The sequence below is a fragment of the Ailuropoda melanoleuca genome, chromosome 12 (genome assembly GCF_002007445.2).
Source record: "Ailuropoda melanoleuca isolate Jingjing chromosome 12, ASM200744v2, whole genome shotgun sequence".
Lineage (NCBI taxonomy): Eukaryota > Metazoa > Chordata > Mammalia > Carnivora > Ursidae > Ailuropoda > Ailuropoda melanoleuca.
The window spans coordinates 32,921,193-32,938,931 of record NC_048229.1 but is presented as its reverse complement, the minus strand read 5'-3'; the positions used below and the strand labels follow the sequence as shown (position 1 = coordinate 32,938,931).

Below are 17,739 nucleotides of genomic sequence, written 5' to 3'. Positions count from 1 at the left end.
CCCTGTTGATGACTCATTGGCTCAAAATAGGAATACGTTCCCAAGCTGTACGAACCGGGGCAGTGGCTGTACCTCTCTGAGATTGTTTCCTTAACAGCAAAATGTGGATCAGAGTAGCCCCTACACCGCAGGGCTGTTATTAAGTTTAAATAAGCCAAGGCCTGCAAAGCGCTCAATGCTGGTTTGGGACGCACTGAGCAACGATAAACCCCTGCCCCGCTTTACTCTGAGAACTTCCCCGCAGCTTCCGGACCCGCGGCGGCCAAGACCTTCCCGTGCGCATGTGCTCCCGACTCTTCTCCAGCCTGCCCCTCCTCGTGGGCGCGTCTAGTCCGCTGCAGGGGGTGATGGGCGGAGTCAAGGGGCTCCTTCCAGGATTTCCTCCCCTCCGAAGAACAACCCTCCTCGCATGACTGGCAGTAGAAATTAGCTAGTAATAATTGGAGAGAAGGCCGAAGACCAGGCCCATTTAGGAATCTCTCATCCGAGTTGGCCAATTGCAAGCTTTGGGGGGCGGGTTCGCCTCTGAGGCGGGACACAGGGTGACGGGCATCTGTTTTAACTAATGAGAATTCGGCTGCGAGTAAGCCAGGGCCAGTCAGAAGCGAGAAGGCCGGATCCTGGGGCGGGGCTGGAGCTTCGGCAGTTGAACCGCTCGCGAGGAGCGGTGTCTGTGGAGAAGGTGAGAGACGGCGGGAGTGGCGGGTGCGCGGGCCAGGGTGGCGATCCTGGGGGGAGGGGATGCTCTGGGGGAGGGTGGGCAGCTGACCCAGCAGTGTAGGAATCGGGAGGGGGTGACCTTGAACACGGAGAGGCGCTTGATATGGGTTTGTGAGGCAGAGGGCAGTGTCTGAGTGGGGGTGTGGGGGGGAGAGGGATGTTTTGTATTTCGCAGGAGGGTCTTTTTTTTTTTTTTTTAAGATTTTATTTATTTATTTGACAGAGATAGAGACAGCCAGTGAGAGAGGGAACACAAGCAGGGGGAGTGGGAGAGGAAGAAGCAGGCTCATAGCGGAAGACCGATGCGGGGCTCGATCCCATAACGCCGGGATCATGCCCTGAGCCGAAGGCAGATGCTTAACCGCTGTGCCACCCAGGCGCCCCCGCAGGAGGGTCTTTAATGGGGAAAGTGTGTAAAGTTGGAGAGAGCAGGCGGTAAAATACAGAAATTCCCCTGTAATATAGCCTTGTGATTTAATGGAGGTTTTAAGGCGACCGGCTATTCTAGCGCGGTGTGGAGGAGCCGAGGTCCTTGAGATGAGTTAACAAGGTTTGATTTGGGTGGAAGGCAGGTGAAGCACTACACTGAGGGAGTGAATGAGTGAGGACTTCGAGGATGAAGGTGTGAAGCCCTACGATACGTGCAGTGTTTATTCAGGGCTTACTATGTGCCAGGTTTTGTATGAATTACTCTTGAACGTCCTAACACTCCTCCGGGTGGTTAAGACTGGGCTCTGGAGTTGGGTTGCCTGAGTTTAAATGCTGGTGTTGCCACTGGCCCTGCCACTGAACATCAGAGTGGCTTTGGGCAAATTCTTTAACCCTCTGTGCCTCAGCTTTATCATCGTTAGAATGACCTCATCTCTTCTCTGTCTGTACCACTCACCTGTCCTCACCCAGTCTCTTGGCTTCACATGCTGTTTATATAATAACTCCCAAGTACCCGTCTACAGTCTGGATCTCTCCTCTGAACTCCAGACTCATTTGTCCAATGGCCGACTCTTCTCTACTTGGAAGTCCAACTGCCATCCATGCTTTAAAAACTTGTCCCAAACCAAACTTGTAGTTTCCCCCTTTCAATCTCCAAACCCAGCTGGTGGCAGTTCCATTCTTTCAGGTACTCCAGCCAAAAACCTTGGAGTTGACCTTGAGTCTCCCATTTCCCTTGCCCACGTGCCATCTGCCAATCAGCATATCTCATGGGTCTATCTTCAGAATACTTCCAGAATCCAGCCGTATCTCACCACCTCCCTTGCTGCTGTTCTGATTCGTGCCATCACTTGCTCTTACCTGGTCTGTTGCAGTGGCCTCCTCGGTGGGCTCCTTAGGTCTTCCCTGGACCCCACAGTCGGGGGTTCCTGACTAAATAAAATAAAATAAAAGTCAGATCATGTTGCTGTCTGGTCCAGGCACTCCCATGGCTCCCACCTCCCAAAGTACAAGTCCTTGCCAAGCCCACACTGCTCCACCCGATCCAGCTTGCCCTCCAGCCTGCCCTCAACTCCTGCCATTCTCCTTTGTTGACACTGCTTCAGCCACGCTGGCCTCCTCATTTTTCAGACATAGCAAATACATTACCACCTGGAGAATGTCCTTGCTGTGCCCTGTGTCTGGATCATGTGCCTCCAGATGTCTACATGGCTTCTCCCTCACTTCCTTCAGGTGTCTGTTCAAATGTCAAATCCACAGACAGGCCCTCACTGACCACCCAAGCTAAAATAGCTCCTGGCCTCTCCTCACCTGGGTTTGTTTTGCTTTGGTAACGCCACTACCCAACATATATTAGGGTTTGTTTATATCCACTGGCTTCTTGGACTCCCACCCCCCACTGGAGTGTTTACTCCATAGGAATATATAATCTAGCACCTGGAAGGGCCCATACATGCTTAAAAACTCTTACTTGTATTATCATCATCACCATTTCTGGGGCGGTGGGTGATGGGGGGAGGCTCCCTGTGGTATAGGAGAGTTGAGCTGGGAGAGTCTTGGGTGGGGTGGTGGGGTCAAGATGGGCTAATAAACTGGGCAGACTGCGGTATCCAGGGGCAGAAGCTCTCAGATCTCAGAGCCGGGGGAGCTTGTAGGAAATGCAGATTCCTGGGCCCACCCCCAGAGGTTCTGTGTCTATAGATTTGGGATCATGTCCAAGATCCTGCATTTTTAAAAATCAAGCACCTGTTTTCATGCTGAAGGTCTGCAGCCCTCACTTGAAGAAACAGACCAGTTCAGAGCTTGGACTGGAGCTCTCTCATCATTAAGCTCCCCCTCTGTGGCTGCCCCTCTGCCGGGCAGTGCTGGGGACACTGGTGACTGAGACAGCTCCTTACCTAGCTTGGGAGTCAGGGAGGGCTTCCTGCAGGAATGACATTGGAGCTGGGACCTGGGGACAAAGGAGTGAGCTGAGGGGAGAGGACCTTGGCTGTATCTCCAGTGCCTAGAACCCGATTTCCTGATATCTCTCATAAATTCACAAGTAGTCCCTGATCTGTGCCGGGCCCAGGGTGCTGAAGATACAAGAATGATCAAAATGGCTCTGCCCTCTTGGGCTTCTGGTCTGTCAACTAATCGTCAGCTAGTTGCACAGATGGTAAACAGCTGACGGGGTGGCAGGCACTGTTTGAAGCTCCTTACGTGTATTAATTAATTTAATCCCCACAATCATCCTGTGTGAGATGGGAGCTCTTATTATCCCTACTTTAGTGATGGGAAAAGGCCCAGAGAGGCTAAGTGCCTTGCTCTGGGTCACATTGTGGGTAAGTGGTGGAGCGGGAGCTGAACCCAGGAGTCCTTGTCCTGTGCTGTGTGTCATGCTTAAGGTACAAGGCCACACAGAAGGATTGGTGCGTGGAGAGAAGGAAGCAGAGAGTTATGGGAGGAAACAGAAGGGTAGCTGGGTAATGGGAGGGGGACCAGTGTGCCAGCCCCTCACTGCAGGATTCTAGGCAAATGTCAGTTTCATCCTCTGTAAAATGGGGGATGGTTACAGCATCTATCAGAGAGCAGAATTAAGGACAAGTCACTGGTTCATGGGTGTGCATGGTCCTTACTTAAGGCAAAAAGCATTTGAGGGATAGTAGGGGAGGGGATTTGGATATTCAGAGGGAGGGTGGTGGGCTGCAGTGTGCACTATGGAGGGGCAGATCATGGGGAGTCCTTAAAGGCTTTTGTGTTTGTATATTATAGGGGGACATTGTGGAAGTCTCTGGTCTATATTCTGGGGGAGTGCAGGGTGAAGGGAGGGGAATTCTAGCCAGCTAAAACTCACATGGTGGGGAGGGGTCACTCAGGCTAGGCCAGTGTGTATATGTGAGGTGGGAGGTATACTGTATAGGCGAGGACAGCTAGGTCCTGGCCAGACGGGAGTATGTGGTGGTGGTGGGAGAGGGTGCTGCAGACAGTGTGAAACAGCCATCAGGGGTAGGGGCTGACAGAGGTGGTGATTTACCCGTGTCCTGTGTGGGAGATGGTGATGTGGAGTTGTTTTGGGGGAGCCCAGCGTGGAGGATTCTCGACTTCCACCCTAGGGCGAGGGCTGTGAAATCTGAAATAATCAGGGAGCGCTATTGGGAGGAGGAGGAGCCAGAGACCGTGATGTAACCCTGGAAACCGAGAGGGGAGTCACCTTAGTGAAAGATGAGAGGGAAAGGCCTGGGGTCGGAAAGCTGAGTGTGCTTGTGCGTGTGCGTACGTGTATGTGCGTGTGTGCTGAAGTAATGATGTCACGAGGCCGGAGAAATGGGGTCAGGTGTGTGGGCCAGAGTGGGGTGCTGGGGTGTGCTCGCGAAGCGCACAAGGTTGAAGTGCTGACGTCACGGGTTGGCGAGGGCGGGGCCTCGAATGCAGGGTCTGGAAGCTGAGACGAAGAGAAGCTAGGAGAGTCTTGGGACTGGAATGAAACCAGCAACCAGGATGGGCCACTGGTCACAGAGCAAGGATGGAGGATGCAGGTAGAAGTACAGGGCTGGGGGGGAAGGGAAGGGCGCGGAGCCTAGGGAATCCCGGAATTGGAGGGGAGCCGGGAGGGGATGTTCTGGGAAGGCTCTGCAGGGAAGAGAGGTGGAAAATGTGGGGAGGGGGAGAGAGGGTTTACATAGAATTTGGAAGGGAACAGAACCCAGGTGAAAAATAGGGATCATGTAAGACAGGCTGAAAATGGGGTAGATCCCCATTGTGGAGAGCCTTGGGCAAATAAATATGCAAGCGGAATCCAGGTGGAATAATAGGAGGGAGCAAAATTCAGGTAGAATATGGGGGAAACCCCAGGAGAACATGGGAGCTGGTGTACGGAAAAGGGAAATGTGGCCCCCTGCCCCCAATCTGGGAGAGCCCAATGGCAGTAAGGGACTTGGGGGACTTGGGGAAGGGAGTGGAGACGACTGGCTTCGGTAATGTGGTAGAAGGCGTGAGGCTGGAATACGGAGGGAGGGAGGTTCTGCAGTGGGGAGGAGGGGGGGGGAGTCCAGAATCTCTAGGCCCTCTGGGGAATGAGTAATGGGGAGCTGGCAGGGGTGTGGGGTTTATTTCATCAGCAGTTGTTGAACGCTCACGACAACCGAGAAGAGGGAATGAGGGGAGGGGAGCGGGCGAAGTTTGTGGAGGTGTGAGAGGCAGGTGTGTGTAAGGGGACAATGGCATTCGGGGAGAATATTCAGAGGCTTAATATCTGCGGACTGAGGTGGAGGCTAACGACATCAGGCATTTGGATATGGAAAGGCCCTGTGATTTAGTGAAGGGCCGCTATTCTCTGGAAGAGAATGGAGAGTTTATGCGGGGGAGTGGGGAAGGAGGAGAGGAGAGCAGGGCTGGGTTGGTGGTGGAGATGGGGTGGGACGGGCCCCTTTATTCCTCTGTCTCCTCCCTGAAGTTGGGTACCACGAGTGGGGTGGTGAATTGGGCCCTGAAGCTGTGCGGCTCCTCAGGCGTTCTGCGGGTACCTCCAACGCCTTGGTAACCAGAACGGCGCGACCACTGATTGGCTCGCGGAGTCGGAGGGGCGGGGTCGGAGGGCTGGGTCTAAGACACCCGGTGGGGCGGGCCCAGCGCTGCCTGGCACCCGCACTGAGGACCAGGGGATGCGGGATATGTTGAAAGGTGTAGCTGTTTCTTTGCCCATAGGTCAGGGACTATTAACCCCACTTCTGAACTTCCAGAGAATGTGAGAGTGCCTAATTGTGAGAGTGTGGATTTTCAAGGGGAAGAGGTCTCTTGATTTCATCAGCCGCTTCCAAACACGAGGGACCCCTCCCCCAAGTAAACTGAAGAGCTTGGGTCTAGAGACAGGAGCCTGCCAGAATGTCTGGGCCTTCGGCGGTTGTCCTTGGGTCTTTGAGAAAGGCGATTTGTGGATGGGCAGCAGGGTGGTATTCTGGGAGCCCCTGAAATTACTTGGAAAGCGTTATGGGCCTATTCATTTATCTGGGGAGGGTTCAGAGATCTCATTAGACTATCAAAGGCTCAAAGACTCTTAAAAGGTTAAAAAACCACTGACCTCGAATTTCAGGGCTCATCATATTCTGGCCTCACAATATTATATTTTCTGATACCATCTTTTAGGAGGACTTCTTGGGGAAAGTGTGAGGAGCAAAGGATGTGGGGGAGAGAAGGAGACCAGGCTTTGGAGGGGTCCGCATGGTCTGGGTTGGGGCAGCCCTGGGTAGTTCTGTTTTGGGGGCAGCTGTGGGACTCCGCTGAGCCTCAGTTTCCCCATCTGTACACTGGGGAGGAAATGGGCTTGCCTTGTTTCTATACTGCCTTTCAAGGCACAACAACAAACTAGTAATGGTAATAATAGTAATGATGATGCCCATATGTGTATGAGTGCTTGCTGTGTGTCAGGCATTGCTCCATTTGTTCAAAGATTTTAACGTGATTAACTCACTTAATCCTTACACCAATTCAAGGAGATGAACACTGTTATCCTTCTATGGGCTACGGAGGCCTGCATGAGCATCATCTGGCCCATTGTATCTCATCTCTGTCCCTCCCTCATGCTGACCTTGCTGTTCTTAGAACAAATCAGGAACATCCCACCTTGAAGCTCTTGCCTGGCTGTTCCCTTTGCCTGAACACTCTTCTCCCAGATATTCACCCATCTCCTTACCCGTCTACAGGCCTCTACTCAGTGAGGCCTTCCCTGGCTACCTTAGCTAAAAGAGCAACCCCTACCCCCAGCATCTCCTTTTTCCAGTACTTTACTTTTTTTTTTTTTTTTGGGATTTTTTTTTTTTTTAATTTTTTTTTTTTTTAAGATTTTATTTATTTATTTGACAGAGATAGAGACAGCCATCGAGAGAGGGAACACAAGCAGGGGGAGTGGGAGAGGAAGAAGCAGGTTCATAATGGAGGAGCCTGATGTGGGGCTCGATCCCCTAACGTCGGGATCACGCCCTGAGCCGAAGGCAGACGCTTAACTGCTGTGCCACCCAGGCGCCCCTTTTTTGGACATTTTTATACATCCAACTGTTGCTGCCCTCTTGAGGGTAGGGGCATAATCTGATTTCTCATCATCCCCAGTATCCAGGATGGCATGTGCTTTTAAGATAAGGAATCTGGTCCCAGGAGAGGTTAAGTAACTTGCCTGTGTATGTGCACATAGGTGAAGCTAGATGTGAACTCAGGCAGCCCAGGGCCTTCGTTCTGAACCCCCCCTAAAATCCAGGCTGAAGGGGGCGCCTGGGTGGCACAGCGGTTGAGCGTCTGCCTTCGGCTCAGCGCGTGATCCCGGTGTTGTGGGATCGAGCCCCACATCAGGCTCCTCTGCTGGGAGCCTGCTTCTTCCTCTCCCACTCCCCCTGCTTGTGTTCCCTCTCTCACTGGCTGTCTCTATCTCTGTCAAATAAATAAAATAAAATCTTTAAAAAAAAAAAAATCCAGACTGAAGGCAGAGATCTGCCACCTCATGGAACTAACGACGAGTGGTAGCCCTGTTGGCTAAGAGAAGGTACTTAGGCTTACAACAGAACAATTAATAAAATCGATTATTAATTCATTGGACATGATTTAAGTGTATCATTGATAATATACAGTGCGGCTGTTATCTCAACCTGGACCACTTTCCCTAGATAGCCATATGGCATGTCCATGACTTCCTTTAGTTCTCTGCCTGTAGGTTACCTCTTCAGGGAGGCCTGCCCTGACCCTCTACTTAAACTCTGCCCTGCCTGTCCTCAGTACTCTGTCCCCCTTTGCAGCTTGATTTTTCTCCACAAATGTTTGAATGAATGAATGAATGAATAATTAATATATAATGAGTATGAGGATTACTAAATTAATAATCAATAGTATTAGTCATGATTCTCTTGTCAGAAATCATATATTCTGTTAGCCAGCATGCGTTGGGCATGGACACAGTTCTAAATGCTTTTATGTGTATTGTCCAATTTAATCCTCATGACAACTCTATGAGGTAGATGCCATTATTATACCCATTTTCCAGATGAGGACATTGAGGCACAGAGAGGGAGTCTCTTTCCTAAGGTGCCAAAGCTGGTAGATGGTGGAGCCAGGATATGAATTCTGGCCTTCCAGCTTCGGAGCCTGGACTCTCAGGCCCTCTGAGTCTCTGTCTCATCCCTCTCTCCAGCGACACTGGCCATGGACCAGCCAGCTGGCCTGCAGGTGGATTACGTCTTCCGGGGTGTGGAGCATGCTGTGCGGGTGGTGGTGTCTGGGCAGGTGCTAGAGCTGGAAGTGGAGGACCGGATGACGGCTGATCAGTGGCGGGGCGAGTTCGATGCCAGCTGTGAGTGTGCCCACCTGGGGTGGGTTCACCTGTCCTTCCCTGGGATCCTCTTCTCCCTGAAGATGAGGCCAACCAGGAACCTACCCATCTGCCTCTTCTACCTGACCAGAGACTCTCTAAGGTGGGGAGGAGGGGTGAAGGGCTCATCCCTCAGGCCAGAGGCACTGGAGCTGGGGAAAGTTGACAAGCTTAGATGTATTGCTCTTGGGCTGGGCAAGTGGTCAGACTTTAGGAAGGACTTTTCTCTCTACAGTCATCGAAGATCTGACTCACAAGACGGGGAACTTCAAACAGTTCAACATCTTCTGTAACATGCTGGAGTCGGCTCTCACTCAGGTAGGGGCCAGGGCTGGCAGCCAGGGGAGGTTTCTGTTTTCTGGATCCCTGGGGAGGTAGATGCCCATCTGATGAATGCAAGACCCTCTACCTTATCTTTCCTTAAAGGGACAGGGCTAACTTTTTCATTCCCAAATGTAAGTGGTTGATTCTGATGCTAGTAGTAGTTATTCTCATGTAGAAAAATTCACGTCACAGAGAAATGTAAGAAGATAGTAAAAATCACTCTACTCCTAATACTCATTACTGGTAATATTTTATTAGTATTTTGGTGAAAATCACTCCAGCTATTTCTCCACTACTTTATTTACTTGTGAAAGTGTGTGTGTGTGTATTTGCAGATATATAATTTTATATAGTTGATATACTTCCCAAAGTATTATTTAACCTGCTTTTAAAAGATTCAACAATGTTTCATAAACATTTAGTCACATCAGTGAATATAAGTAGTCATTCGTGTCATTTTTTTTTTTTTTTAAAGATTTTATTTATTTATTCGACAGAGATAGAGACAGCCAGCGAGAGAGGGAACACAAGCAGGGGGAGTGGGAGAGGATGAAGCAGGCTCATAGTGGAGGCCTGATGTGGGGCTCGATCCCACAACGCCGGGATCACGCCCTGAGCCGAAGGCAGATGCCTAACCGCTGTGCCACCCAGGTGCCCCCATTCGTGTCATTTTTACTCAGTATCTACAGTGTGCCGGGCACTGTGGCAGACATTGGGATATGGCAGTGAACGGAAGAGACAAAATTCCTGTTCTTATGAAGCTGATATTCTAGTGGGAGAAACAAAAAATTGAAAAAATATATGTCAAGTAGTTAAAAGTATTAATAGGAAAAAAAAAGCAAGTTGGAAGTTAGAGTGGCAGGGATGCTATTTAGCCATCATTTTAAAACTGTGAGCTACATTATTTCTCTGACTATAGATAAAATTCACACTCATAAAATTATGACAGTGTAACAGTGTGTGATTTAGAAAGTGACAGTCTCTTATAATCCCTTTTCTATCCCCTACTTTAGACTGTTTAGTATGTGTAAGCTGTGTTGCATAATGGCCAAGAGCATGAACTCTGAAGTCAGACTTATTACTGCTACTTACTAGTTGGGAGCCCTGGGCCAGTTACGTCCTGTCCATGTCTTGGTTTTCTTTCTTTGTTTTTTAGAGAGAGCGAGTGCACAGACAGGGGCAGGGGGCTGAGCAGAGAGAGAGAGAAAGAATCTTAAGCAGGCTCCACACTCAGCACAGAGCCCAATGTGGGGCTCAGTCTCACGACCCTGAGATCATGACCTGAGCTGAAATCGAGTCAGATGCTTAGCTGACTGAGCCACCTGGGCGCCCCATGCCTTAGTTTTCTTAACTGTAATGTGGGGATAACAGTAGTCCCTATTTCACAGTGTGGTGAAGATTAAATGAGTTCTGTGTAAAAAGCTTAGAATAGCATCTGGCTCATAAGTGCATTACAGATATTGTCTTTTAATTATTGTCATCAACTTGGGAGTTTGTCATCCTTGTTAGTGGTTGCTTAGTATTCCATTATACCCATGTGGCATGATTTGTTTAACTCAGTGGTTCTCAAGTTTTTTGGTGTCATGACCTCTTCATGCTCTTAGAAATTATCGAGGACATCAAAGAGCTTTTGTTTATGCAGGTTTTATCTATCAGTATTTGTTTACCATATTATAGATTAAGTTGTTTTATAAATTAAAACTGAGAATAATTTAAAGATATTTATGAATTTACTTAAAAATCACCATAATAAACCAGCTACATGTTAATAACATTTTTGTGAAAAATACATTTTCTAAAACAAAATAAATTAGTAGGAAATATAGCATTGTTTTACATTTTTGCAAATCTCTTTAATGTCTTGCTTAATAGAAAACTACTGGATTCTTTTTTTTTTTTTTTTTTTTTTTTTTTTTTTTAGATTTTTATTTATTTGAAGGAGAGAGAAGAGAGTACAAGCAGAGGAAGCGGCAGGGAGAGAGAGAAGGAGGAAGCAGTCAGGGAACCTGCTGTGAGGCTTGATCCCAGGATCCTGAGATTATGACCTGAGCAGAAGGCAGACACTTAACCGACCAAGCCACTCAGGCACCCCCAAAACTTCTAGATTCTTATATGTGCTTCTGCATTCAATCTATTGTGGTATGTTTTGGTTGAAGTATATGCAGAAAAATCTCCCTTACATAGACATGTAGTTGGAAAAGGGGCTCATTAATTAATCAGGAAATTGTGCAGATCCTTCTTTGCTAACATACTAAAAGTGGATAGGTGGTAATTTCTTAAAGGTTTGTTGCATTGTGGAGTCCAAAAGCCTATCAACGAACTTTTCATACTATGTTACATTAAAATCTATATGTAGCTTGAACTTTACTTGGATCTTTTACCCATTTTGTGATATTATGCATTGGTCATTTAAAAAATACGGCTCTGAGTTATACAGATCTTCCAAATGTTGATACATTTCATTATACAATATCAGGGAATCACATTTGTTAATATCCTCACTGATCTCACCAGGGAAGTCTTTCAACATCAAGAAGATATCAAGCACACAGTAGCAGATCCAAGTTTTCCAAAATTCTAATTTTTGCTGTGAAGTTTGAATTTTACCATTGGCAACAAATACCGTTAGCTGTTTTTCTTGAAGTGACAGGCTGACTTTGTTCATTTTTGAGAAAATGCCTGCCAGACACCCAAGTCTGAATAACCATAGTTATGTCTGTCAGTCGTTCTTTCAAGTAAAAATAGTGTTCCATGAAAAAGCGGCTAATTTAGCCCCAAACTCGATTACACAAGTGTTCTTCCTGAGACAACTGTCGTACTTTGGAATGCCACACAATGTGTGCTTCCCATCTTGTCACAGAGTAGTAAAAAGCCATGTACTCAAGGATGGAGATTCAAGAAAATTAATAATTTTTACTGCTTCATCAAGAACGTTCTAGGTTTGGGGCGCCTGGGTGGCTCAGTCGGTTAAGCATTTGCCTTCTGCTCATGATCCCGGGGTCCTGGGATGGAGCCCCACCTTAGGCTCCCTGCTCAGCAGCGAGCTTGCTTCTCCCTCTGCCTCTGCTGCTCCCCCTGCTTGTGCTCTCTCTCTGTCAAATGAATAAAATCTTAAAAAAAAAAAAAAAGAACATTCTAGGTTTGATTTCCTGTGTTATGTTCATTTCTTCTTCCTTCCTGGCCCCCCACTGAGACTGCATGGCAAAGAGAATACCGTGACTACTAGTACTGTGATGCCGCTGGCTTGATTTATGCTAATGGGCACCATCACTTTTACCCACCATTATTTTGCACCATTGGTATAAATGTCAGCACAGCAAAACACATCTTAGTATTATTATGAAAATTGTTTTGACCTCATGGACTCCCTGAAAGGGTCTTGGGGACCCCCCGGGGTCTTTGGACAACACTTGGAGAGCCACAGCATTAAGCTGTCCCCCATGGTTGAGCATTTAGGTTCTTTCCAGTTTCTCCCTCTGGCGTCCTTGTGCCAGCCCCTGGGGCAGGGCCGTCTTGATCATCAGCCTCAGTGTAGGAAAACCCCAGTGGATGGGTTGGAAAAACCCAGAGAATGGATAGGGCGTGCCCTGGGTAGTGGGTTGTGTGCTCTGGGTGTGGCCATGTCGGGTCTCCTGGCATTTCCTCCCATCCTCTTCCAACAGAGCAGTGAGTCAGTCACCCTCGACCTGCTGACCTATACGGATCTGGAGTCCCTGCGGAATCGCAAGATGGGGGGCCGCCCAGGCCCCTTGGCCTCAAGATCGGCCCAGCTCAACTCCAAGCGCTACCTGATCCTCATCTACTCTGTGGAGTTTGACAGGTGGGGGTAAGGGACTGGCTCCAGGCTCAGGCTAGTGGGCAGGTGGGGGGGTGTGTGTGATTAGAACTTGGGAACCTCTGTGGGCAAGGGGGGGTGGTGTTGCCTTTGGAATCTTCAGTGTTGAGATTTGTATCATTTAGTGTTGTGTTGGGCTGTAAATAGCAGAACACCTGTTGCTAGTGCTTTAAACAAACAATAGTTTATCACACAACAAAATGTTAGGTGGGTGCCTATTACCCAGCAATTTCATTAGGGACTCAGGCTCCTTCTGTTTTGTTTTGTTTTGTCATCCGTAATGTGTTGGCTTTTTGACCTCCATCCTTATCTCTTCATGGTCACAAAATGGCTGCTGGCCCTCCAGGCATTGCCTCTGTATCAAAGCAAGAGGAAGAGAACAGGGCTGTGCTTGCTAATGGCATCTACCATCTTTTACCAGGAAAACGGAAGTGTTCCTGAAAGTTGCCCAACAGATTTCCTATAATATTTGGCCAGAAATGGTCTTGTGGCCTTTCCTTAATATTCGGCCATAAGCGGTCACATGCAGGGGATGCTAGGATAATGATAAACTGGCTTTTTTTAGCCTGTGTAGTGGGAGGCAGCAAGGCAAAAGGGAGCTGGGAATGGCTCTTGGGTAGCCAGGGGATGGAATCTGCACCATTGGATAATGGCTCCTGGATTTAGTGGAAGGTTGTCAGTCCCCTATGCATAGCGTATGGTGGAGTAGTAGATCGAGGTCCCCTACCTTTCCTCAGCCAAGAGGTGACGCAGGTCAGGCCATTTAGAATCTACCCCTGTGAATTTGAATTAGGACTGTGGTTGCGGCAAGTAACATGGTACCAGTGTTCATTCCACCAGCAGTGAGTGACAGGGAAGTTAGTTCAGACTGCACCAGCCCTGTCAGTGCCAGTGGTTCCAAGATTGCTAGATGAGGGAGTCTGAGGGATGGCAGGCGGGTGCAAGAGGTAGGGGAGCAGGAAGGGGGCTTCGAGTTTTCATACTCTAAGGCTCTCAGGGTCTGGTAGTTACCCTCGGGTGGATTCTTGGCCTCTGAGTTGCCACGGTTCTAATCCTCCTCAGGATTCACTACCCGCTGCCCCTCCCGTACCAGGGCAAGCCAGACCCTGTGGTCCTGCAGGGCATCATCCGCTCGCTGAAGGAGGAGCTGGGCCGCCTTCGAGGGCTGGACGGCCAGGATGCTCGGGACACCCGGGAGACTGAGATCTGGCACCTGAGGGAGCAGTGAGTCTGGGAGGGGAAGGTGGCTGGGGCTGGGTGGGCACCGCAGGGCCCCGTGCTCAGTGCTACTGGGAGGATGGTGGTCCCTCATTCACCAAATATTTATTCTCAGTCCCTCCTCTGTGTCTACCGTGTGCTGGGTGGTGCTGGGGACACAGCAGTGACTGAGTCAGTCCTGGCCCTGCTCTCCTGGGACTCCCAGTCCAGTGGGGGGGGAGATAGCTCTGTCTGCAGACAGTGACGATTCACAGTGGGTGGAGCTTGGGAAGCCCAGAGTGGGGACTGGAGCCTGCCTAGTAAGGAAGGGGTGTTCTAAGTGGAGGGAGCAGCATGTGCAAAGACAGGGTGGGAGGTAGGGCTATATCCAGGGCCTCTTTTGTACTGACCCCTCTCTGCCCTTCACGTAGTGGCCAGCCCAGGGGGCAGATGGTTGGTGATCACGTACCACCTGAGTTTAGCATTGCCAAGCAGACATGGGGTTAGGCGGAAAAGCTAGTGTGTGCTGTAGGAGGCTGCAGCAAGAACCTGATGGGGTCTCAGGCTGGGTCAGGTGAAGGAGGCAGGGAACCGTGTTCTAGGCAGAATGAACAGCATGTGCAAAGGCTTTGTGTTTGGTAGGATGTCGTGAGAACAAGGGGACTAGAAGAGTAAGGTGAGGAAGGCAAGGGCTTTTGGCACATTTCCGAGTACCTACTGTGTGCTATGCACGTGGGGTGCTGAATCAGGGACTCCATCCCCATCTGGAGGAGGCCCCACCCACTGGGGAGGGCAAATAATATTTTTATTTGTTTTTATTTTTTTAAGTAAGTGCCACATCCAGTGTGGAGCCCAGCGCGGGGCTTGAACTCACGACCCTGAGATTAAGACCTGAGCTGAGCTCAAGAGTTGGACACTTCACCGACTGAGCCACTCAGGTGCCCCAATATTTTTAGTAATAACAATTATAATTATTACAGCAGCTAACATTTATTGAGCATTTCAGTGTGTGCCAGGGATTCTGCTCAGTGCTTTGTGACTTCATTCCTTAAATCCTTGCAAGGTGGGCATTGCTCTTGTCCCCATTTTGCAGGGGAGGAACACTGAAGCCCAGAGAGGTTAGAGAACTTGCCCCAGGTCACACAGTGAGTAATATGGCCAGGCTAGACCTTGAATCCAGGCAGCCAGCACCAAGCCCCCTTTGTTTCCTTTAGCTGCTGTGGTCTGTAGGCAGCTGTTAGGCCACTAGGCCAGGACTGAGTATTGGGGCTGACAGGAGTGGAAGCTCATGGAGCTGGAGAGCCTTGTGGGTCTTCCTGGAAGAGCTTGGCTGTGCACTGCTGGGAAGCAGAATAAGCTTTAGCCTCAGTTCATCCTCAGGACTCTGGCGTGTGTGGATGTTCGTGTTTCCCAGACTGGCCACAGCGTGGCACCCTTTGTCCTTCAGAACCAACCAGAACTAGTGAGGGTGGCTTGAGATCCTGTAGCTGGTCAGTGGCTTATCTTCCTCTTCCCAACTTCCTCTTCCTAACTGGAGTGAGGAAGTTTGGGAAGACTCCAAATTCATTCATTCATCCATCCAACGTTTTTCCGGTTCATACTGTGTGCCAGGCACACTGCCCGGCCCTAGTTAATGCTTCTTGAGCCCTTACTCAGTGCCAGACATGGTCCAAGCATTCTTCATAGATTCTTACAATCTTATAGGTATGTATTATTATTGTTATGGTCCCACTTCACAGAGATGTGAGGTCAGACTGCTTAAGGTCACCCAGCTTGTAATAAGTGGAGTAGAGTCAGACACAGTTAGCCTGGCCACAGAGCTCAGGTCCCTCACAGTGACCAGACAGCTGGAGTGAGGATCCAGACAGAAAACAGATAATCATACTGATAAATGCCAGCTCTAGGAAGGAAATGCACAGAGAGCCATGAGAGCCGAGAAGAGAGGGACGTGACCTAGCCTGGCTGGGGGCAGGGGATGTGTTTGAAGGGTGAGAGAGGGTGTTCCAGGAGGAGGGACTTGTATCTGCAGAGAAACTTGGCTGGAGAGGAAGATGTGGGGGCGGGGGGGAGAGGAAGGGAAGGGGGAAGTCAGCTAGATGGGACTGAATGGGAAGCTCTTTGGAAAATATAGGGGAGCCACAGATTTTAAGAAGCTTTTTATTAGGAAAAATTCCAAGAACACACAAAAGTAGACAATAGGATCATGCCCGTGTACTTGTGCCCCGATTCAGTGGTTATCTACGTTTGGCCCATCTTGTTTGATCTACACACCCCCTTCTCCCTGAGAAGCAAATCCCAGACATCGTATCTCCTCTGTAAATACTTCATTCCGTCTCCGTGGTTAATGTAGTCCCCTGTCCCCTGTATTTCCTGTGAAGTAGTTGTTAAACCTAAAGGCTCGTCAGATTTAGGTTTCTGGTAAGACACCTTCCTTGGTGGCGCTGTGTGCTTGCCTACTGTCAGGTGGTGTTGGGGCTGATGAGTTCGGATGTGGAGACCTGGTTCCTTCTTATTAAGTTCCCATCAGCCCAGCATCTCTTGATCCTTTTCATTTGCTAAGTACCAATGAGGCTGAGCAGTTTTTCATATATTTAGTAGCCATTTGGATTTCCTCTTTTGTGAGCTGCCTATTCACCTGTCATATCTATTTCTCTTCTGTCATCTATTTCTTACTGATTTCCAGGAACTCTTTGTACAGTCAGGATATGAGCCCTTTGTTAATTTTATGTACTTCAGAAACCTCCTTGCCCTCTATAGCTGGCCTTTTTAACTCTCTTAATAGTGCCTTTTGATAAACAGATGTTCTTAATTTTATGTAGACTAATTTATAAATTTTTTCTCTGTAGTAATTTTTATGTCTTCTCTTAGAATCCTTTTCTCCCAGTATCATGAAGATATTCTCCTATATCATCTATAATTCTTTGTCTTTTGCTTTTCACATTTATGTCTACAGTCTACCTGAAATTGATTTTGGGGGAGGTAGGTGTCCTTTCGTCATTTTTTCAGATGACCAGTCAATCAGCCCAATGACATTTACTGAAAAGAGTATCATTTCCTTGGGCGCCTGGGTGGCTCAGTTGGTTAAGCATCTGCCTTTAGCTCAGGTTATGATCCCAGGGTCCTCAGATCGAGCCCCACATCAGGCTCCCTGCTTAGGGAGGGTTAGGGTTAGGGTTAGGGTTAGGGTTAGGGTTAGGGTTAGTGGAGAGCCTGCTTCTCCCTCCCCTCCCCACTTGTTTTCTGTCTTGCTATCTCTCTCTCTCTCTCAAATAAATAAAATCTTAAAAAAAAAAAGAGTATCCTTTCCCTACTGCTCAGCCATTGTCAACTTTATCACAAATAATGTTTATATATATATATCATACATCAGGTGAGGTTCTGTGCTCTGTAGACCATTGGTTTATCTATCCTTGTGCCAGCACCGCACTGTTAAAATTACTGTAGCTTTATAATTAGGCTGATACTGGGTAGAGCAAGTCTTCTGACTTCTGATTTTCCATTTTAAGAATTTTTTGGGTTATTTTTGGAAATTTACATTTCTTTATAAATTTTAGAATTAGTAGGTTTTTCAATACAAAAACATAAAACCTGTTGGAATTTTTTTTATAATAGCTTGAGATTTTATTCTTTTTAAATAATCTCTACACCCAGCATGGGGCTTGAACTCATAAACCTGAGACCAAGAGTCAGCCAAGGTGCCCCAAAACTTGTTGGGATTTTTATTGGTATTACATTGAAATATAGAAAAATTTAGGGGAAGCTGAAATCTATATAAATAGTGAGTATTCCAATATATAAACAATATACCTCTGCATTTATTTGGGTCTTATTTATTTATTTATTTATTTGGGTCTTATTTATTTATTTATTTATTTATTTATTTTATTTTTTATTTATTTATTTT

The 17,739-nt window shown here is 48.1% G+C and overlaps 1 protein-coding gene across 7 annotated transcripts in view; it reads left to right on the top strand.

Moving 5' to 3' along the window:
- Window positions 1-623: 623 nt before the first annotated feature.
- CCDC61 (coiled-coil domain containing 61) overlaps window positions 624-17,739 on the top strand; it is a 26,017-nt gene continuing 8,901 nt past the window's right edge. For 4 of the 7 annotated variants that reach the window (XR_004618960.1, XR_004618959.1, XR_004618961.1 and 1 more), the window contains exons 1-5: window positions 3,983-4,667; window positions 8,303-8,461; window positions 8,715-8,797; window positions 12,466-12,623; window positions 13,701-13,862. Coding sequence is in view for 4 of the 7 variants with exons in the window: in XM_034638067.1 (XP_034493958.1) it covers window positions 4,655-4,667; window positions 8,303-8,461; window positions 8,715-8,797; window positions 12,466-12,623; window positions 13,701-13,862 (575 nt within the window). In the remaining 3 variants the exon portion in view is untranslated. The other 3 variants (XM_019809250.2, XM_034638068.1, XM_034638069.1) reach the window with 3 other exon arrangements.